Genomic DNA, 22,287 nt, shown 5'->3' with positions numbered 1-22,287 from the left:
GGGTAGCCAAGCCTCTGTCCTTCGAGTCGGGGCATGGAATGCGTATTTACTAACTGAACACAGCATTAGGGACCCTGATGTGCTTGGACGATCACAGGAAGACACACACACACACACACACACACACACGGAGGCCACTTTCAGGGAACTTACCATCTTGCAGGGACAGAGATTTTTAAATTTTATTTATTTTAAAAGTTTTTTTTTTGTTTTGTTTTGGCGAAGGTCATATACATTTCTGTCTCTTTTCTTTTTTTTTAAAGATTTATTTATTCACTTGAGAGGCAGAGTTAGAGAGAGAGAGAGAGATCCTCTATCTGCTGGTTCACTCCCCCAAATGGCTGCAACGGCCAGAGCTGGGCCAGTCCAGAGCCAGGAGCCAGGAGCTCCATCCAGGTCTCCCCAGGGGGATGCAGGAGTCCAAGCACTGGGCCACCTTCCGCTTTCCCAGGTGCATTAGCAGGGAGCTGGATCAGAAGCAGAGCAGCCGGGACTCCAACCAGCTCCCGTTTGGGATGCCAGCGCCGGCAGGCGGCAGCTTAGCTCACCCCGCCACAACCCCAGCCCGGAAAAAAAAACATGTTTAAAGTGCCATTTTTTTGCCCCAAGATCGCTGACCACTGCCCCCTACCTCCGCAAACGTGGTGCTGCGGGAGAAAAGGACAGACGGCAGATGTGAGCGCATCCTACCCGCCGCGGTGGGTAGCCTGGGCACCCACGCACCCCGCACGCGGGAGGCTCACTCCTTCAGCGGTGCGAGCCGCCTGCTGCGGGCGTGCGGGGAACCTCGGAGCTCACGCGCGCCCCGCCCCGCAGATCCCCAAGGGAAGGAAGACAAAGCCACGCTCCGCCGCGGGCAGGCCTGGGGACCGCCCCCTTCTCGCCGGGGGCCCGGCGGGGTCGGGGCGGCCAGCAGGGGGCGCCGCAGCCGGGGCAGGGCGCCCCGCCGCTCCGCCCCGCGGCCTCCCGCTGCCAGCGCCGCGCCACACCTCGCCCGCCCTGCCCGCCTCCCGCAGGTGCGTCTCCGCCCGCGCTGCGCGGGGACCCCGCGGCCACGGGCGACCGCCCCGGCCCGGGGTGGGGTCCGGCCGAGCCAGCTGTCCCGCGGGACGCGACCGTGCGTCCTCGCGCCGCGGGCGGCTCGGCGGCGGTGGCGCGCGCCTGCGCCGCGCATGCGTGGCCCTGAGGCGGCTGCGTGGCCCCGGCCCGCCGCGGCGGCTGGGGGGCGTCGGGGGCGTGTGGTGTGGGGCTTCGGGGCGCGGGACGCGGCTGGGCTGGCGACGAGGGGACTGGGGGCCTCGCGCGGGGGGCGATGCGGGCGGCGGGCCCGAGAGTGGCCGAGTGCGCAGCGCGGTGGGGACCCAGGTGACTGCGTGAGGGAGCCTCGAAGGCCGCGGGGAGGGTCCCGGGCAGGGGCCGGGGTCTCAGGGCGGAGACGCGGGGCCGGAGCGGGTGGACGGAGGGGGCGCCTCCGTTTGAGGAAGGGCGCCGGGCCGCGGAGGAGCGCGCGTTGCGGCCCAGCCCGGCGGCGGCGGCGCCTGCGGAAGCGAGCGGTCAGCGCCGAGTCCTCGGGCCCGCGGCGCCGGGCGGCGGCTGGACGCGGCTGTCGGGGCCGCGATGGCCCGGGGCCGAGGTCGGGCGTGACCTCCTGGGGAAGGAAGTGGGGTTGAGCGCCGCGGAGGTGACCTTGGCGAGAGCGGATTCTGCCAGTGTAGACGCCCGAGGACGTCTGTGTTCCGGCTTGGGTTCGTTCAGTCGGGGACACCCGTGGACGTGTTCGTAGCCCCTTTGCAATACGCTACCGAGTCGTTTTTTTTCTGTCTTCACTTAAATGTTTCAAAACAAATTTCGTTTCTAATTGTCTATATTTAGGGGCACAATGTGAGGTTTTGGTGTACGTGTACATTGGGATAGATCCATTCATCTAATTACAGCCTATTTTCTGTGATGAGAACATTTAAAATCCCTTTTAGCAATGTTGAAATGTATAATTTTAAAAAAAAATTATTTGAGAGGCAGAGTTACAGAGAGAGAGGTCTTCCATCTGTTGGTCCACTCCCCAAATGGCCGCAACAGCCAGAGCTGGGCCAGGAGCCAGGAGCTTCTTCGCTGTCTCCCATGTGGGTGAGGGGTCCCAAGCACTTGGGCCACCTTCCTCTGCTTTCCCAGGCGCATCAGCAGGGAGCTGGATCAGAAGTGGGGCAGCCAGGACTTGAACCAGCAGCCATATGGGTGCCAGTGTCCCAGGCAGCGGCGTAACCCGCAATATCACAACAGTGGCCCCAGAAGTGTATAGTTATTAAAAATTAACTGTAGTCATCACTCTGTGCAAAAGTTCACTAAGTCCTCCATCTCAAATTCTGCCCTTTGCCCAGCCTCTCCCCTTTCCCCCTCTCTCTCCAGCCTCAGCTAAATGTTTATTCTGCTTTTTATATTCTTCCTGTAAGTGAGGTCATGTAGTATTTGCCTTATTTGCCTTATTTCATGTAGGACCACGTCCTCCAGGTTCACCCATGTTGTCGCAAGTGGCAGAACTTCTCATTAAAGGCTGCATAGTTTTCCATTGTTTCCGTGTATAATATATGTTTTTTAAAATCCTTTCATCCTTTGATGGGTACTTAAGTTGTCCCCATATCTGGACTATTGTGAATAATGCTGAAATGAGTATAGACATCAAGTTCTGTTTGACATACTGATTTTTATTCCTCTGGATGTTTGCCCTGAAGTGAGGTTACTGGTAGTTCTATCTTTAGCTCCTGGGGTCGAATCAGCATAGCTCCAGCTGTTGTGACCATTTGGGGAGTGAACCAGTGGATGAAAGATCTCTCCCTCTTTCTCTCTCTCTCTCGTACTCTCTCTCGCTCTCTGCCTCTCTGTAACCCTGCCTTTCAAATAAATAAATCTTAAAACAAAACAAAACAAAACAAAACAAAAAAACAACCAGCTACTTGATCCATCACCTCCTGCTTCCCACAGTCCGCATTGGCAGTCTGCTGGGATTGGGAGCCAGAGCTGGGTATTGGACCCAGGTTCTCTGATACGGCATGTGGGCTTCTTAGCTGATGTCAATCACGAGGCCAAATGCCTGCCCCATTCTAGTTCTTCCAGGAACCTCTGCACTATTTTTCATGATGGCTGCACTAATTTCATGCCCACTAACTGCACCAACATTGCCTTTTCTCCATATCCTTGCTGACACCTTTCTGACGGTTCACTGTGGCTTCATTTGCCCTTTTTGATGATTAGAGATAGTGCACATTTTTCACGTATCTACTAACCAGTCGTGTGTCTTCTTTGGAGAAGTTCCCATTCAGCTTCTTTGCCCATTTTAAAAATTAGGCTGTTTTGTTGCTGTTGAATTGTTTGGGTCTGTTTTAGATACCTGTGCTAGCCCCTTATCAGCCATGTGACTTGCAGGTACTGTCTCTGCATCCATGTGTTTTTTTCTTCATTTTGTTAATGGTTCCCCTTGCTGCACAGAGCTTTTTAATTTGATGCGGTCCCATTTGTATGATTTTACTCTCGTTGCCTGCGCTTCTCAGGGACTAACCTGGGCCAGCGTTGTGGAGCTTTTCTCTTACGTTTCTTCTGGTTTTATAACTTCAGGTCTTATATTTAAGTGTCTTGTCCGTTTGGAGTTGATCTTTGTGTATGGTGGGAGATAAGGTTCTAATTTTGTTCTTCTGCGTGTGGGTGTCCAATTTCCCCAGCATCAGTTACTAAAAAGACTGTCTTTTCCCTATTTTGTGTTCTGGTCACCTTTGTCAAAAATGCACTCAATGTAAATGTGTTCATTTATATCTGGGCTTTCTGTCCTGTTCCATTGATTGATATGTCTGTTTTTATGCCAGTACCATGTCTTAATTGTTATAGCTTTATATAGTATTTTTTGCAGTCAAGGAGTGTAATGAGTCCAGGTTTGTTCCCTTTGCTCAAGATTGCTTTGCCTGTTCACGGTTGTTTGTGATTACATATGAATTTTAGGAATGTTTTTTATATTTCTGTAAAAAATGGGATTCTGATAAAAACAGACTCTGAATCTCTAGATTGCTTTGGGTAACACGGACATTTTCACAATATTATTTTAATCAATGAATGATTTCTTTGATCAGTATTTTATAGTTTTCAGTATACAAGTGTTTTGCTTCTTTGGTTCAATTTGTATCCAGGTATTTACTTTTTGGGGAATTGTTTTCTTTATTTCTTTTTCAGATAGTTTGTTGTCAGTGTATGGAGACATTACTGATTTTTCTAAGTTGATTTTGTATCCTGCAGCTTTAATGTGGATCAAATCAAAAGTCGGAATCATTTTGAAGTCCCCAGAACCAAATACTAGAAAGCGACAAACATAATCATCTTTGAGAAAAACAACTGAAGTTGTAAAGCTCAAATTGATAGCGTGGACAGCTTCAGGTAGCAGTGAGAAGCTTTCCAATCAAAGTTAGGCAGTATCAGGGGCTTTAATTTCATAGTGCTTATCAAGGTGTGCAAGATTTAGCAATGATCATATATTAGAATATTTTTTTAAGACTCCAACTACTTTCTCTTTATAATTGTTAAAGCTGGGTGATGGGAATGAAGGGTTATTGTATCTTTTTTTAAAGATTTATTTGTTTGTTTGAAAGGCAGAGTTACAGAAAGGGAGAGGCAGGGGCAAAGAGAGAGAGAGGTCTTCCATCCGTTGGTTCACTCCCCAAATGGCCGCAACAGCCAGAGCTGGGCCAGGCTGAAATCAGGAGCCTGAAGCTTCATCTTTGTCTCCCCTGTGGGTGCAGGGGCCCAAGGACCTGGGCCAGCCTCTGCTGCTTTCCCAGGTGCATTAGCACGGAGCTGGATCGGAAGTGGAGCAGATGGAAATGGAACCAGCGCCCATATGGGATGCAGGTGCCGCAGACGGTGGGCTTAATAACCTGCTGTGTCAAAGCGCTGGCTCCCTATATTGTTTATTTTTGTATATGTTTAATTTTTCCATAATTAAACAGTAAAGCAAACATAAACTATAATGACATCTTGGTTGTCCCTGCCTGTGGTTTTTTATTGAAATAAATTGAAGATTGTTGAAAGGTTGGCATGCCCCTGGTGGGTGGAGATCACACCAAGCCCTTTGCCCCAGCTTCTTCAAGTGAAGCCCTGGCGTGGTTTTCGTGGTGGTTGGGCGCCCCTTGCTGCTCCCCAGAGGGCCCTCCACCCCGCCCCTTCCCTGGTGCCTGGCTGACCCTTCCCCTGCAGAAATGGCTCCAGGCACCCTTGGGTCTTTCTCTAGAGATTGGTCTGCAAACACACTGGACTATTTTTTTCTTTTTTTCAGCATTCCAAGCTCTTGCGTAGTCTATTTTTTTAAGTTTTTTTTTTTTTATTTGAAAGCCAGTGTTATGGAGATAAAGGAGGGAGAGGAAGAGAGATATATCTTCCATCCACTGTTTTACTCTCTAAATGACTGCAAAGGCCAGGGCTGGGCCAGGCCGAGGCCAGGAGCTCCATGTGGGTCTCCAGTGTGAGGCACGGGAGTGCAGGTACTTGGGTCATTGTCGCTGCTTCTCCAGGCGCATTAGCAGGGAATGCTGGATCAGCAGTGGAGCAGCAGCACCCAGCGTGGGGAAGGGATGCCAGTGTGGCAGGTGTTGGCCCCGTCTGCTGGGCCGCAAGCCTTGTTCTTTTTGATAACCAGAGAAACATTACACTGGAAGTTTGTTGACTTGCTTGCTTCTTACCTTTAAGTGAGGTTTATTTAAATGCTACTTGCTGTCTGATTCACCCTTTTTACCTTTTTAGATTTAAAAGTATTTATTAGAATCAAGGATCTCCAGCCAGGGCAGCGTGGAGGGGAGCTTCCAAGAGAGGAAAACCCAAAGGGACTGGTGGCAGTCGGCTTTAAGTACAATACTTTTTATCTTACAGTTCTATGATTTTCTATGAAAAAAATGTTATAAAGATGTAGGATTTTCCTTTGTTCTGAGAAACTTTCTCTGTCCCTTTTAACCCTCCCCCAATCCCTGTCCCTAGAAACTAGGGATTGGTTTTGTGTACCATAGTTTTGCCTTCTTGGAATATAAATAAATGGTCTCAAAGAGTAGGAGACCTTTTATGCTGGCTTCCTTGTTTGCATAGTGCTGTTCTTTATTTCTAAAGCAGCTCTATTTTGAAATAATTCTAGCCCCACAGAGATGTTGCAGAAATAGTGCATAGAGTCCCCAAACGCTATTTTCCCAATTCCCCTCCTAGTAACAGGTCACCTAACTCCAGAGTTCAGTGATCTAAAAGACAATGCATACTGTACATGGGCATTTAAATATTGTATTAGTGCATTTCCCATTGCTGTAACAAAATGCCTGAGGCTGGGTCTTTTATGAAGGCACTTGGGTTTATTTAGTTCTTGTTTTTGGAGCTGCAAGTCCAAGATGGGCAGCCCCACTTGTTGGCTTCTGATGAAGGTTCGCTTGGCTGTGTGATGTCACCAGCTGTGGCATCTGGCAGGAACTCTTCTGCAAGAGAGAGATCAGGTGGTGAGGAAGAAGCCAGAGAGCTGGGGGAGGGAGCAGGCCTGCTCTTTTCTACTAACTCTTCTTGTGGGAGCCAACCGGAGTCCCAAGAGTGCCACTTGATTCTCCTCTGGGGGCAGCACGTCCTGCTGGGCCCCACCCCTTAAACTTACAACACCTGGACCCTTGGGGAACGCGCTCAGACCACATCCAACCCACAGCACATGTTCAGTATACTATTAGCTGATTGACAGACTTGGTTCACAGTTTGCCATTTGTTGCAGTAATGTTCCTTTTCAGATCTTGAATCCAGTGCCGGATCCCATGTGTCATTTGGTTGTTGGCATCTGCTTGGTGTCCAACCTAGGACGCTTTCCTGATCTTTTCTCCTTTTCAACCTCAGTGACTTTTTGGAAGATCGCTGGCCAGTTTTGCGGTGGAGTGCCCCCTCTGTTTGGACTTGTCTAGTGTTTTCTAGTAGTTAAAGTGAAGTAGTGCATTTTGGGGAAAAGTAGCAAGGAATGCCTTGCCCTTCTCTTGCACCATTTCAGCAGATAGACGAAGTCAAGGTCATTACTGGAGAGGTTAACTTGGATCTCCTGGCTGAGGTGGTAACTGCCACATTTTCCACTGCACAACTGCTTTGCATAACACTTTTAAAGAGTCTTGTGCTGTTGGATGTATTACCACATGTGCCTTTTGTTGCTGAATTGTCTTCATTGTATGGATAAACAGAAGTCGCATCTCGTTGATACGTTGATGCACGTTTGGTCGGCGTCTGGTTCTTAGCCTGGCCTTGCTTGGTGTCCTGCTGAACATACACTGTGTCACTGTGCACCAACATCAGGCACAGCCACCCTGGCACAACCACGGACCAGGACACCAGAAGACCACTCAGTAATCATGTCCAGCCCCGGAGACAAGGACGTTGTCTGAGCCAGCAAAGCAGCCGACAGCCTCCGTCCTTGTAGCCTCGCTTCCCCCGCCTTTCAGAGCAGATTCATCACGATATCCATAGTGTCCCGTTTCCTAGCAGCAGCCACCTGGCAGTTAAAAAGCCCCCTCCCAAGCAGCCGTCTCCCAGTGACCTAGCGAAGCCCAGATCAGTGACCGCTTTCCAACGGGCCGCAGCCCCCCGTGGTGTGTGCCTGCCGCAGGCTCAGCGGCAGCTGTGTTCCTGGCCTTCAGCTAGAGGCACTGGCCAGCCAGACAGCGCGTGGACATGAGTGCAGAAGACGCTTGTGCCTTTGTCGCCACAGGTCCTGTTGGCCACCCCACACTCAAGGCTTTTTACTCATTTCTTGTCAATTATATTGTTAATGCAAATACAGATTGCATTTTTATGCAGTTATATTTTCAATGCAAACGCAAATATTCCCTTCCCTATTTGCATTCTACTTTTCCCCTCAACATGATTCTGGTGATCCCTATCAGATTAGACAGACATTTTTCATTCTGTTTTTTTTCTGATTGTGGAAAAATGCATGTGACATAAAATTTCCCATCTTAACCATTTTAAAGATACAATTCAGGGGTCTTAAGTATATTTACGTTCATCATCTACAGAACTCTTTTCATTTATGAATTAGAAATTCTGTTCACTGTTTTGAAGGATTTTTACATATAGTAATGAGCCCCTTCTCTTTTTAAAAATATTTATTTATTTGAAAAGCAGAGTCACAGACATGGGAGAAATGGGGGAGGGGTGGAATTAGGAGAGGGGTGATCTTCCATCCGCTGGTTCACAGTCCTCAGGTGGCCAGACAAAAGCCAGGAGCTTGGAATGCCAGGCTCCTTCCCAGGGGCTGGGCCGGAAGTGGAGTAGAGCCGGAACTAGAACCAGTGCTCAAATGGGATGCCAGCTGTCGCAGGTGGTAGCTCAACCCACTGAGCCACAGTGCCAGCTCCAAAATTAACCCTTTCTTAGTGTGGCTTTCCATGAATTTTGATAGACATAGTCATGTAAATACAACCATAATAAAAAATAGGACAGTTCTTTCACCCTTTGCTGTCCTCATGCCCTTTGCACTAGCCTCTCCCTGCTGTGACAGCCACTGATGGGTGCTCTGCCCTCACAGGTCTGTTCATTCTAGAACATCGTACAGAAAGAACCTTACATTCTTGCTGGTAGCTGCCATCGTTTAGTGAATTCATTCCCTGCAGATGGTCTTTAGCTGTTAACTGCAGTGGACTAATTCGCTATCTGTAGCTAGATCATTTTGCATGTGTGTAAATCTACCCGTGGTCTATATTTCCAGTCTTGGGGCCACTGGGTCAAAGGGAAAATGTGCTTGCAGCGTTGATAGGTTATCCTCCTGAGGGCTTGTGTGGTTTCAGGAAGGGTGCTATTTCTCTCTCCTTCCTGTCTCCACAGACCCTTAATCATCAGCTCTTCCAGCCATTTGACCCCCACAGGGGTGGGGAACATCCGGCTCACGGGCTGTAGAAGACCTGTGAAACCATTGGTCTGCAGCGGGCAGGACTCAAAATTCAGTAATTCTGCAGCAGGCTAGTTTTGTTTCATTTCGCTTTAAGACAGCAGAAGAGATGATTTATTGCACACTTGTTAAACTCAGCCAGAACTGAGAATAGAACCAGTCTAGAATGTCATAGGCCCGGGGCCTTTGGCCACCACTGGCTGGGTACACCTGCCAGCAGTGTACTTGGACGCCCGCCTCACCCTTGTTCTTCTGTGTTTCAGCCTGCGCATGCGCTTCTTCCTCCACTGGCCTCTCCTGGGGTGGAGGTTTCCCAGAAGTTGGCACTAAAGCGGAGAGAGCAGCAGGATGGTTTCTAAGTGGATGATTTTGTGTGGCCCGCAAATGATGTCATAAATATCCAGTGGCCCTTGGGTCCCCAGCCTGCTCCAGGTGGCGGGTACCCTTGTGATTCCTTGACCCAAATGTTGTCCCTTTCCGTGCTGGTTCCTCAGGTGTGGAGGGTGACTACGTGTGCCTTGAGGCTCACGCGTTTCAGGGTGGCGTCCTGATCCTGCACATCTGACCTGCCTGGCTGGGCTCTCAGAAGCTGCACTGTGACCAAAAGTTGAGAGTTTTAAAAAAAGTCTTGTACAAGGGAACTTTTTAAAAGTTCATGGGACAATGCAGTTAAAAGGTAAGTTTAGTTTGGTGCAAAAACTTTGGAAATCTATGCATAGTTTTTTTATAATACACATTTTCCATGAACTTTTTGAAGTCTCCATGTGTGCATCTATTTCACTTTTTTTTTGCATCAAAATAAACATATCTTTTGAGTCCATTTTCCACAAACCTTTTGAAGTGCATATATACCCTTTTTAAAAAATTATTAATTTGAAAGGCAGAATGATAGAAATACAGAGGAAGAGAGAGAGAGAGAGATCTTCCATTCACGGGTTCACTCCCCAAATGGCTGCAACAGCCAGATTTAGGCCAGGCCAACGCCAGGAGCCTGGAGCTGCATCTGGGTCTCCCATGTGGGCGGCAGAGGCCCATCTTCCACTGCTTTCCCAGGAGCATTAGCAGGGAGCTGGATGGGGAGCAGAACCACCATCACCGATACCGGATGCCGGCATCACAGGTGGTGGCTTAACGCCCTGTGCCAGAACACTGGTCCTCATACTTTTTTTTTTTTTTTAAGACTTATTTATTTATTTGAAAGAGTTACACAGAATGAGGAGAGGCAGAGAGAGAAAGAGGTCTTCCATCGGATGGTTCACTCCCCAACTGGCCTCAATGGCTGGAGCTGCGCCAATCCGAAGCCAGAATCCAGGAGCTTTCTCCGGGTCTCCCACACAGGTGTAGGGGCCCAAGGACTTGAGCCATCGTCTACTGCTCTCCCAGGCCACAGCAGAGAGCTGGATAGGAAGTGGAGCAGCTGGGTCTCGAACCAGCGCCTGTATAGGATGCCGGTGCTTCAGGCCAGGGCATTAACCTGCTGTGCTGTCCAATATATATATCTACTTTTAATATTTTTATTGATTTATAGAATTACAGACAGGGAGAGACAGAGAGAAAGGTCTCCCATCCACTGGTTCACTCCCCAAATGGCCCCAACGGCCAAACCTGAGCCGATCTGAAGCCAGGAGCCAGGAGCTTCTTCCAGGTCTCCCACATGGGTTCAGGGGCCCAAGGACTTGGGCCATCTTCCACTGCTTTCCCAGGCCATAGCTAGAGCTGGATTGGAAGAGGAACAGCCAGAACTAGAACTGGTGCCCATTTGGGATGTCAGCACTGTAGGTGGCGGCTTTACCCACTATACCACAGCGCCAGTCCCCCTCATACATTTTTAAAAGCGTAAGCTTTTCAGGTTAATGCCCCAAACCTTGAGGACAGTGGTTCTCAAATTTGGACAGGTATCAGGGTCGCTTGGAAATAGATCCTGAAATCTGTCCACTTCTGGTTCTGCGCACCTGAGGTGGAGCCCAAGACTGTGCTTCAAGTGAGGTCTCGGGGGGTGGGGGGTGGGGCGTTGCTGCCGTGGTTTGGCGCCACACTTTGAGAACCACAGCTCCAGGTGCTTCTGCACATCCTAGGAGTTCTTTTTTATATCATTTATTTTTTTTGAGAGAGAGAAAATGAAGTCTCCCATCAGCTGGTTCCCTCTCCAGTGCCTACAACAGCCAGCACTGGTGTAGGCTGCAGGCAGGAGCCAGGACCTCAGCTTGTGTCTCCCAAGGAGGTGGCAGGGGCCCGGCTACGTCAGCCATCACTTAACTGCCTCCCAGAGTGCTAGATGTGGAGGTGGAGCCGGGACTCGAACCCAGACACTCTGATGTGGGGAGGGGAGTTCCAAGTGGCATCTTAACCATTGCGCCAAATGCAACCCACTCCCGGCAGTTCTTGAGAGCATGGGTCGAAAGCAGCCAGTTTAGAGGGTGGACGTTTCTTCGGGGCATCCTCGTGTGTGCAGGCAGCCCCGACTTAGCATGGCTCGACTTCAGGAAGTTTTCAGCTTCGCAGTGGTGCTGGTTTCCACTGTCAGCACTGTGTTTAACGCATCACATGCAGCGTTCAAAACCTTGTTATAAAGTTGGCTTTGCCTTAGATGATTTTGCCAAACCTTAGGCTAATGTAAGAGTGCATTTCAGATAGGCGAGGCTAATAGGTGATGTTTGGTAGATTAGGTGATTTAAATGCGTTTTTTCTTAAGATATGTTCAGCTTATAATGGGGTTCTCACTGGGACATACCCCCATCGTCTCTTGTCTGTCTACCTAAGAATGCTCTTAGCAAGACACACACATACCCCGTGTACTACACACCCAGACACACGTGTATCTGAATGTTCTGATTGTTTCCATTTGTATGCTGGTTTTTCTAGAACCCATCCTGAGAATTAGCAATACAAAGAAGACCTGATGCCACCGCTCCAGGTTGTCCCCAGCCGGTTAATTTCCCAGTTGTGCTGTAGATTGAAACCTCCAGCCTCCAGAGGAACCAAGATTTGCCCAGTGATGGCTCGGCCAAGTTCAAGTAAGCCATTGCTTCTGAGTGTGCGGCCAGGGCAGTGTGTGTGTTGAATGACACTGGGCCAGTTTGGGGAAAGCCGCCCTTTCCTCTTCTCTTCTGGGCAAACGCCTTCTCAGGCAGGGTTGGAGCTTATTTCTTGGTGTTCAAGTCCGTTTAGGACATTTTCCTGCTCCTCCCTGAATATTTGCATTTAAACTTTTGCATGTGCTTTGTATTTTTCTCCATGTTTATTTACTTGTTTATTTGAGAAGCAGTGAGACAGAGTGCTCCCATCTGCTGGTTCACTCCCACAATGTCCACAACTGCTAGTTCCGGCCCAGGGTTGAAGTTGGGAGCCAAGAATTCAATCTGGGCCTCCCACATGAGTGGCAAGAAGCCAGCCCCTCAGTCATCACCGGCTGCTGCCAGGGCCTGCATCAGCGGGAAGCTGGGACCGAGAGTGGAGCGGGGACTCAAGCCCAGGCGCCGCAGCCTGGGACGGGAGGGTCCTACCTGGGGGCTTAACGACCAGGCCAAACGCCCACAGGGTTTGTGCTCTCAGAGGGGAGAAGAGCTGGTGCTTGTCCTGGGGACAGTGTGTGGCTCAGTTTTATAGTGAACAGCATCCTTTGTGTGTCTGCCTCACAAAGACCTACAAGTTAACAGACCTGGGCCGTCCAGCAGTCGTGAGTATGCAGTCTCACAGATTCTTTTACTGGGCCTGTAAACAGCGCTCCAGTGTGGCAGCAAAAGCCAAGCTACTTCCTGTCCCCTGCACACACATGGGAGACCCTGAAGGAGCTCCTGGCTCCTGGCTTCGGCCTGGCCCAGCCCTAGTTGTTGTGGCCATTTGGTGAGTGAACCAACAGATGGAAGACCTCTCTCTCTCTCTCTCTCTCTCTCTCTCTCACTCTCTCACTCAGTCTCTACCTATCTCTGTAACTCTACCTTTCAAATAAATAAATCTTTTTTAAAAAAAAAATGAATGTACATTTTTTTTCTTAATTTTGAGAGGAAAAGTGAGAAAGACAGACAGGAGTCCCCTCCTCTGGTTTGCTCCCCCTATGCCTCTAACGTCCTGGGGTGGGCCTGGCCAAAGCCAAGAGCCGGGAAGTCAGTCCAGGTCTTGCATGATTACTTGAGACATTAGCTGCTGCCTTCCAGAGTTTACATTAACAGGCAGCTGGAGTCAGGAGCTGGAGCTGGGAATTGAACCCAGGCACTTTGATGTGGAGTGGGGCATTCTAATCCCTGTCTTAACCAGTAGGCCAAATGCCTGCCCCAGGAAGGCACCTTTGTACACTTCAACCAGCCAAGGAGGCCAAGCAGAGAAAAGGGTGAGTAGTTTGCGTGAGAGTGCACGGTAGGGCACAAGGCAGAGCTGAGATTCAAGGCATGGCGTGTGCCCAGAGCTCCTGCTTCTGGGAGCAGTGGTGCACTCCCCCATGCAGCCAGGGCTGAAGTCTTCATGTACAGGAGTGGTTTTCCTGTGTGCTTACCTTACAGCGTAACTTCATGCGAGATGACATTTGAGAATACAGACCATGGAAGTAGGATGTGAATGTCCAGGTAGCACACGGAGCTGACACGGGGTTTGCTCTCTGTTCAGGTATGGCAGATTTCCGGAAGTGTTTTGCACAAGCAAAGCACATAGTCATCATTTCGGGGGCCGGTGTCAGCGCCGAAAGCGGAGTCCCGACTTTCCGAGGGGCCGGAGGTTACTGGAGGAAGTGGCAAGCTCAGGTTGGTGACAATTCCAGAATATTGCAGAGTTCTTCTGAACCACGCTGCAGCTGAGTGGGGCAAGGTTTGGAAATGAGCTCTGACCCCTTCGTGTCCTGGTGATTTTGGCATAACGGGCAGTCCCTGTGGTTAATTTCCAAAACGCAGGCAAAGCAGCCACTTTCCTAACTTTTGACTTATGTTCAGATTTCACTGATGCACATAAGAATTTGATTTCTTACAGTAACTGCATTAGAGTAAGAATCAGAAAATCTTGGCTAGCACAATTAAAGATACTGAAGTTTCATTTTACACAATTGTAAAGTTCCTTTGAACTTTTGATGTCAGAACTAAAGTTGAATTGTTAGAGGCGTAGGGCTCAGTGCACGGCATTCCTATGGAAGCCATTGGAATGGAAGATCTGTGGGGCTGTGAGGCTTTTTTGAAGTCCAGCCTTAGTCAGGGCCGGCGCCGCGGCTCACTAGGCTATTCCTCTGCCGGCACACCGGGTTCTAGCCCCAGTCGAGGCGCTGGATTCTGTCCCGGTTGCCCCTCTTCCAGGCCAGCTCTCTGCTGTGGCCAGGGAGTGCAGTGGAGGATGGCCCAAGTGCTTGGGCCCTGCACCCACATGGGAGACCAGAAGAAGCACCTGGCTCCTGGCTTCGGATCAGCGCAATGTGCTGGCCACAGCGCGCCAGCCGCGCCGGCCATTGGAGGGTGAACCAACGGCAAAAAAGAAGACCTTTCTCTCTGTCTCTCTCTCTCTCACTGTCCACTCTGCCTGTCAAAAAAAAAAAAAAAAAAAAAAGTCCAGTCTTGATTGAGACATAACACACACATAGTAAAATTCACCAGTTTTCCAACATACGGTTTAGTGAGTTTTAACAAATGGATGACCTGGAACATGTCTGTCCTTCTAGATTCCAGAGTATTCCATCACGGCCCTCTGCAGTGTGTCCTCTCTCATCCCCCTGGATTGGGCAGTGCCCAGCTTTGGAGGGCCGGGAGTGTCGTCCTGTGCATTGCCCTGTCCCCAGCGTCCAGAACTTCAGCCCAGGGGAGGAGCTCGGTAGACATTTGTTGGCTGAGCGGAGACAGTCATGAGTAATTAGCCCAAGGCGTGACCTCCAGATTGAGCAGGTGATGTCTTGGACGCGCCCCTCCCTTCCTGTGCCAGGTGTCCCAGGCTGGCAGGTGTCTGGGATGTTCGGTCCCCTCCCTGCTGCCGTCCAGGTGAGGCCTGCAAAGCGTCGCCTGGTGATGTGGAGATCTCTCAAAGGTGAAGCAGCGGAGAAAGAAGAAAAGCAGTCCAAAGGGCCCCGAGGAACGGGGATGGGGAGAAGCAGCGGTGGGGGGAGGGGCGATCAGAGGCCAGCAGGGAGAAGCTGGGAGGGCTGCAGGATGCTGTGGTGTCAGAGGTGGCCCACGGCTGTGTGTGAGCCAGGGAGTCAGTAGGACAGGTTTGCCACCACATACACCTTCACGTGCCGCCCGTCAACTGCTCCAGGCCACTTGGGTCCCAGTGACAAGCAGGGCGGGAGGGGAGCACAGGGCTGAGGCAGTCACCCACAGCAGCGACACTGCCATCCCAAAGGAAGGGCCTGACTGAGGTCGCCACCGTGGAGGGGCCATGACGGTCAGGTCACGCCAGCTCCGTGTGGCCACTGGTCCTTCCTTACATTCCCACGGTGAGCTGGGATTGGCTTAGAATGAAAGGCACACATGCACCGTGGGTGTGCAGGGTGATGAGTCTGACGGTGTGTGCACCTGAGGGTCACCACTGGATAGCCTCTTGTTCCCACGCCCTCTGCCTCCAGCCTGGACAAGCGTGGCTGCACTCTTGCAGTGGAGCAGGGGCTGGTGTCTGCTGCAGGGAGACGCGCGCTCTAGTATAGTCTGTATACTTCTGTTACTGCAGTGCATATACCTTTTTTCATACGTGCGTTGTGTGTCTACAAGGGACTTCCAAAGGGCCATGTGAAAAAACTTATGCCCATGCATAGTTTTTCTGAATTTTGTGCACCCCAATAAGCTTATCTTTAAAAAATGTTGAGTTTATTGGTTTTATTTATTTGGAAGGGAAAGAGACAGAGCTCTTGCATCTGCTGGCTCACTCCTCAGATGCCCGCAACAGTTGGGGCTGGGCCGGGGGAAGCCAGGAACCAGGGACTCGGAGTCTCCCCTATGCGTGGCAGGGACCCAGCCACCTGAGCCGTCACTGCTGCGTCCCAGGCTGTGTGTGAGCAGGAAGCTGAATTGAGAGTGGACAGGGACTGGGACCCAGGTGCTCCAGTGCAGGATGCGGGCATCGCAACCACTGCATGAATCGCCCGCCCAGTCAACTTACCTTTTTGTTCCAATTTCCACAGACTTGAGGTGCCTGTTTGTATGGATAGTTGTGTATATGTATACCCTGTGTATATGGTTGTGTGAACGATTATATGTAGTTTTGTGTGTGTGGTTATGTGATATGGTCATATGTAGGCATGTCTATGTCGTGTGTGCAATTGTGTATGTGGTTGTGTGCATAGTTGTATGTCTGATTTTGTGTGTATAGTTGTATTTATGTGGTTGTGGGTAGTTGTGCACGTCATGTGTATAAATGTGTATGTATGTGGTCGTATGTGTATAGTTGTATATGTGGTGTGAGTATATGTGGTTGTATGTAGTGTGCAGTTGTGTTGTGGTTTTGTGTGTATGTTGTATATGTAGTTGTGTGTGTATATTATAGGTATGTAATATGTGTGTAGTTGTGCAGATGTGGTTGTATAGTTGTGTCTGTGTAGTTGTATGTATGTTACGTGTATGTGGATGTGTGTAGTTATGTGTGTGTATGTGTGTTTCACTCTCGTTACCATTATAAAAGCTGACTTTCTCAATTACAGCCATTATACCACAATTGGGCATTTTGTAGTTCATATTTTTCCTGGGTGTATCTCAAAATTAGATTTACTTTGTATATGGTGGGGCTCAGGGAAAAAATGGATTTATATATGCTGGCTTTCAACGAAAAAATACCTACCTGCATCAGACTTCACTTCCTTGCATAACTTACCTGTGTAAGTGGGACAGGTGCATTATTCCTGCCCATCACCGGGGCAATCAAGCCCAGTCTCTCCAGGGTGCTGGGTCAGCCCAACAGCTAGGGGACCCAGGCCCCTGCCTGGCATCCGCCACCCAGTCCTCCTCTCAGGCAGACACGGCCCAGCCTGTGCCCCTATGGCCACCAGCCTCGGCTCAGAAGGGCCTGGGCTGGCCAGCACCATGGCTCACTAGGCTAATCCTCTGCCTGCGGCGCTGGCACCCCGGATTCTAGTCCCAGTTGGGGTGCTGGATTCTGTCCCGGTTGCCCCTCTTCCAGGCCAGCTCTCTGCTGGGGCCCGGGAGTGCAGTGGAGGATGGCCCAGGTGCTTGGGCCCTGTACCCCATGGGAGACCAGGAAGAAGCTCTGGCTCCTGGCTTCAGATGGGCGCAGCACGCCGGCCATAGCGGCCATTTGGGGGGTGAACCAACAGAAGGAAGGCCTTTCTCTCTGTCTCTCTCTGTCTCTCTTTCTCTCTCTTACTCACTGTCTAACTCTGCCTGTCCAAAAAAAAAGAAGGGCCTGGGTGCCGCCCCCTCCCTCCTCAGTCCCTGACCCTGCCCCTCTCCCACCCAGGACCTGGCCACCCCTGAGGCCTTTGCCCGCAACCCCTCCCGGGTGTGGGAGTTCTACCACTACCGGCGGGAGGTGATGCAGAGCAAGGAGCCCAACCCTGGGCACCTGGCCATCGCCGAGTGTGAGGCCCGGCTGCACGGCCAGGGCCGCCGCGTCATGGTCATCACCCAGAACATCGACGAGCTGCACCGCAAGGCTGGCACCAAGAACCTTCTGGAAATCCACGGTGAGGGACCCCCAGCCTCATGGGGGGAGGGGAACAGACTTTAAAACTGCTCTTCCAACACAGTCGCTGGCTCCTGCCCCCTCGCCTCCCTGCCGCACACCTGACTCACCCGCACGGGATGCTGCACTTAGCAGCCGCCTCTGGTGACCTGGGAGACCCGCCCTTGCCCCGGCTTTCCTGCCCCTGCTGCTCAGACCATGGTCTACAGGCCAGCAGTGTGCGTTCAGCCGCTGAAGCAGGACCTCCGTTTGCCCAGAGGAGCACTGTGTGACCCTGTCCTTGGCTTCTGGGGGAGAGTTGTGGGGCTGGGCCAACGGGGCACGGGATCCACAGCAAACGTGAGGCCAGGCCCACAGGCAGCAGTGGCTTCAGCAGGATTGGGGCACAGAAGACCCCAGCACCTGTGGTGTGGACCTGCCTGCCCTTCGCCCCAGCACAGGCGTCTCTGGTCAGGTGTGCTTCCGCTCCGCCCTGGAGCTGGAGCGAGCCCAGCAGGTTTGCGGCACCGGTTGAGTTCATCTTGAGTCAGTCTGGTTTCCCACCGCTGCTCTGGGCGACACCCTCCCTCTCCTTGTGCTCTTGGCCTCTTGCATTCACACCCAGGGGTTAGCCTTGCTAAGCCAGAACTTTGCAGGAGCAGAGCACCGGCAAGGCAGCGTGTTCGTGTGGTGTGCGGGCAGCAAGGCGGCCCGACTCAGCCCAGCCTGCAGGTCACCCTGACGGGGAAGCCGGGTTTTGTCCCAGGAACGCTCAGTCACCTATGAACCGAGGCTTTTCTGGCATCTGCTTCTCCGGGGCTGGGGCTGCTCGGGCCGTGGCTGCTCTCATGTCTCTGCAGCATCCGATGGGGACCTGGGTCGCTTGGCACATGTGAAACAAGAGATGGTAACCGCTGATCGTGGGCAATCTGCTTAAGGACTCAGTAAGATGAGATCCTGTGCACGTCAGTGGGGTCCCTTTTCTGGTTGCAGATGATAAAAACTCTCTTCTAAGGTAAAAATAAAAGAAACCAGTCATGTCATTCGACTTGAGATGCTATCAATTTTAGCACGCCTCGTGTTTTCAGAAAGCAAATACTCTGCCTCACGCCATGATGCGAGTATACAAGGAGGGTTCTTCAAAAAGGTCTCTGGAAAAAGCAAGTTGGGGAAAAACATGGATTTCTTCTTTTACAGTATACATTTATCTTGCAATCCCACTTTTTCACAAGTTTTTTGAAGTACTTTTCTCTGATTTTGCAGTCCCTTAGCATTGTTGTTTGGTGTATACAGAGAGGGACTGTTAAGACTTACGTCTTTCTTGGGTACACAGAGGAGGACGTGTGAGTGACGTGTGGGCGACGGTGAGTGCTGGGAGGCAGTGAGGTCCGTGTTGGGTCCAGGAGCCAGCTCTGCGCCCCGGGATCTTCCTGGACAACGTGTGTGAGGGAAAGACTACGCATCAAAAGTTTTTCTCCTAATAAGCTTATCCTTTGATTCTGTTTTCCATGAACTTTTTGAAGTACCCTGCTGTTGGCTCACAAAGCAGAGGCTCCCTGGGCTGGAGCTGGTGCCAGCAGCAGGCTTCTTTCCTTTCCCTCTGAGAGAGGCCTCTGCCTGAGCACCAGCCCCTCTTCTCCCTCTGAGCTTGATTGGCCCCCCGGCACCAGGGCAGGCAGCTTCCACCGCTCCAGCTTGCTCTGGTTGAGCCAGCTTCCGGAAAAAAAAATCTGGTGGCCTCGGCTGGTTCACATCCCATGGTTTGGCCCAAACACTCCTGCTAGAGGGCTGAGCTGCTGTGCTCGGGCCCCTCTGGGACAGGTGGCCAAGCTTGGATGTGGGATGTGAGGGACAGTTCCATCGGCTCAGCAGGAGCTGGAGAGATGGCCCCCCGCAGCAGGGGGAGTGGCCAGCACGAGTGGTGCCCCTGCTCTCTGGGCTGTGCTGACTGTGTAATCATTGTGGCTTCTGTTGTCGCTTTAGTGCTCAATACAAGGTTGCTCATTGACAATTATTTCTTAACATTTATTAGTTAATTATTGAGCTGCTTTTATATAAAAGAGTCAAGCTTTATTAAATCAAAGTTAAGATTTTGTAAGCGTATCCCAAAGCACTGCAGCTCTGTACTCACACATTCAGTAAATGACACCCCTAGCTGCGGGCTGAGCTTCGGCCACCCAAGAGGCCAGAGTTCCACCCAGCGTCCCCGCAGGGTTGTTGGAGGATCCATGGGCTGCTTCCCCTCCAGGCTCTCGGGCTCAGCAGTACTGCAGGCCTTTTCCCGGAGGCTCCTTGGAGAGGCCCACGTGCTAAAATGCACCGATGAAGACTAAAACTGCCTTCTACTCTCCACGATGCTAAATCCCGGACTTGCGTGCTGTGTTTTGCAGGCAGCCTGTTTAAGACTCGATGCACCTCTTGTGGAGCCGTGGCCGAGAACCATAAGAGTCCGATTTGCCCAGCTCTCTCAGGAAAAGGGTAATTGCACTGGCTTCTGGAATACGTGGGTGTTCCCCTGTGCTTTAAGTTGCATGTCAAGGTGAGAAAATGGAACATCCGTCCTAGATCACCATGGAGATTTATCAGAAATCAGAGTAGACGCGGTGTTGACTCAGACCCAAAGAAAGCTTCTGCTCAGAGTTTGCAGTGTTAAGTCAAAACCATAGGGTGCCATGCCATAAAGAATAGGATCCAAGCTTTGTATTTAATACACACATCCTCCCCTCCCCATCTCTGTCTCTCGCTCGCTCACTCCCCCTGTTTTTATGTCTGTATGCAGCTCCAAGACCAGAAGACCAGCAATAACACATCAACAGTGAATCAGGAGTGAAGGATTATGGATTGTTTCTATTTCTTCACATGTTTTGGGATATTCTATACTTTTTTAAAGATTCATTTATTTATTTGAAAGGCAGAGTGAGGGAAAGTGGGAGGGAAAGGGTGAGGCGGAAGAGAGAGCTTCCATCCACAAGATCACTCCCCAAATGACAGCAATGGTTGGGCAGGGCCAGGCAGAAACCAGAAGCCTAGAACTCCATCCAGGTCTCCCCCGTGAGTGGCAGGGTGCAAGTAGTTGGGCCATCGTCCACTGCTTTCTCGGCACGTTAGTAGAGAGCTGGATTGGAAGCAGAGCAGCCAGGACTCCAGCTGATGCCCGCATGGGATGCTGGAGTCATAAGCGGCAGCCTCACCCCTGCTCCACATGCTGGCCCCATTCCTTCCTCCCTTCTTTTCTTCCATTCTTCCTTTTTCAAGAAATAGATTTTTTGAAAAGATTTATTTATTTTCAGTTTTATTTGAAAAGCAGAGAGAGAGAGAGAGAGAGACAAATAGAGATCTTCCATCTGCTCACTCACTCCCCAAATGTGCCCAACAACCAGGGCTGGAGTATGCCAAAGCCAGGACCCCAGAACTTAATCTGAGTGTCCACGTGGGTGGCAGGGACCCAAGTACTTGAACCATCACCTCCTGTCTCCCAGGGTGACCATCAGCAGGAAGTGGGATCAGAAACAAAGAAGCCAGGACTCAAACCAGTCACTGCAATATGGGATGCAGGCCTCCCAAGAGGCGACTGAATTGCTGTGCCAAATGCCTGCCCCTGAATTTTCTGATGTTTCTATGATGAACACGCACTATTACTGTAAAGTCAGAACATGGAGAAAATTCTACTGGACCCTTTGAAAACAGTATTATTATAAGTGTTATTACAAAAGATTCGAAGGATGATGAAGCAGGCAAGGCTTATCAAATGCCCCACTTAGCACACCTGCTCGCCACACTCCTCACCACATAAATTCTGTCTCTTACAATGTCGTCACTGATAATTAATTGCCTGGGCTCCATCCTTCTCCGCTCACATGCATTAATTTGGGGTTTTATACCACATGCTGCCAGGCAGATGCACAGTCTGATGGGGGCTATGGTGCCTCTTTGTTCTTTGATCATGCCAATGACATTCTTTCTCTTTTCATACCGTTTCCATCAGTGCTCCAGAACCTGAAACTCAGGATGCCAGAATCCCAGTGGAGAAACTTCCCCGGTGGGTAAAAAGCTTGGGTTTGGGATTTGCTGTTCCAGGTTATAAAAAGAGGGACAATTAGGAACCACAGCCTAAACGTTTAATTGGTGAGATGCCTCTTAACCCCAAAGGCTCAAATACGAAAACCAGCCCTGGCTCGTGAGGCCCAGGGTGGAAGGACAAAGAATGAACCAAACCAGAGTGAAGGCGCCTCTTCTGTCAGTCCCTGCTTGCTTGTGCCAGGTTGAGTGGGTCTCAGAGTCCCTGCAGCTGCGTGTGACTGACGGGTACCCAGAGTTCACACAGTGCAGAGGAGGGCTGCCAGCGGCTGCCGCCTCCCCTCCCCCGCCCCGTCCATTAATAGCCTGGGGCAGAAAGGCAGTGAGAGGCGTCACAAAGGCCCCGTTAAGAGTTTGCTGTGGATTTGAAACAACGACAAGCACCCAGAAAGATGTGTATGTTGGGGTTTTTAAACGGTCGACACACAGTTGATAATTCTATTTGTGGTCTTGGTCGGCAGTGATGGAACAGGATACTTACGAGTTCTGACCATATGGTAGCCAAGTGCGAAGCTAAATGGCCAATACACAGGCATTTGTCACAACTGTGTGTTTATTTTCATCAATCTGAAATACTTCATTAGGACTTTTAATATGAAAAACACAGTGGATTTTACTTTGACTACAACCTGAACACACGCAGAACACACAGAGCTCACAGGGTGTTCACAGAGTGAGCACACCTGTGTCACGGGGTCAGCACTTCCAGGAGGAGAGCC

General features: G+C 50.8%; 1 protein-coding gene across 10 annotated transcripts in view; it reads left to right on the top strand.

Moving 5' to 3' along the window:
• Positions 1–948: 948 nt before the first annotated feature.
• Positions 949–22,287, top strand: part of SIRT5 (sirtuin 5) — a 36,574-nt gene continuing 15,235 nt past the window's right edge. For 2 of the 10 annotated variants that reach the window (XM_070074385.2, XM_051855089.3), the window contains exons 1-6: positions 949–1,016; positions 11,780–11,931; positions 13,517–13,650; positions 17,288–17,513; positions 19,882–19,969; positions 21,477–21,530. In XM_070074385.2, coding sequence (XP_069930486.1) covers positions 11,817–11,931; positions 13,517–13,650; positions 17,288–17,513; positions 19,882–19,969; positions 21,477–21,530 — 617 coding nt within the window. In that variant the 5' untranslated portion in view covers positions 949–1,016; positions 11,780–11,816. Of the gene's footprint in view, positions 1,366–1,569; positions 1,746–4,275; positions 4,414–5,777; positions 5,876–8,853; positions 8,988–11,779; positions 11,932–13,516; positions 13,651–17,287; positions 17,514–19,881; positions 19,970–21,476; positions 21,531–22,287 lie in introns of those variants that run through there. The other 8 variants (XM_070074387.2, XM_017344914.4, XM_051855090.3 and 5 more) reach the window with 7 other exon arrangements.

This window comes from Oryctolagus cuniculus, chromosome 5 (assembly GCF_051225735.1).
Source record: "Oryctolagus cuniculus isolate XC-2025 breed Fujian yellow rabbit chromosome 5, ASM5122573v1, whole genome shotgun sequence".
Taxonomy (NCBI): domain Eukaryota; kingdom Metazoa; phylum Chordata; class Mammalia; order Lagomorpha; family Leporidae; genus Oryctolagus; species Oryctolagus cuniculus.
Note: the sequence above shows the minus strand (reverse complement) of the source record. Positions and strands in the feature narration are given on the sequence as shown.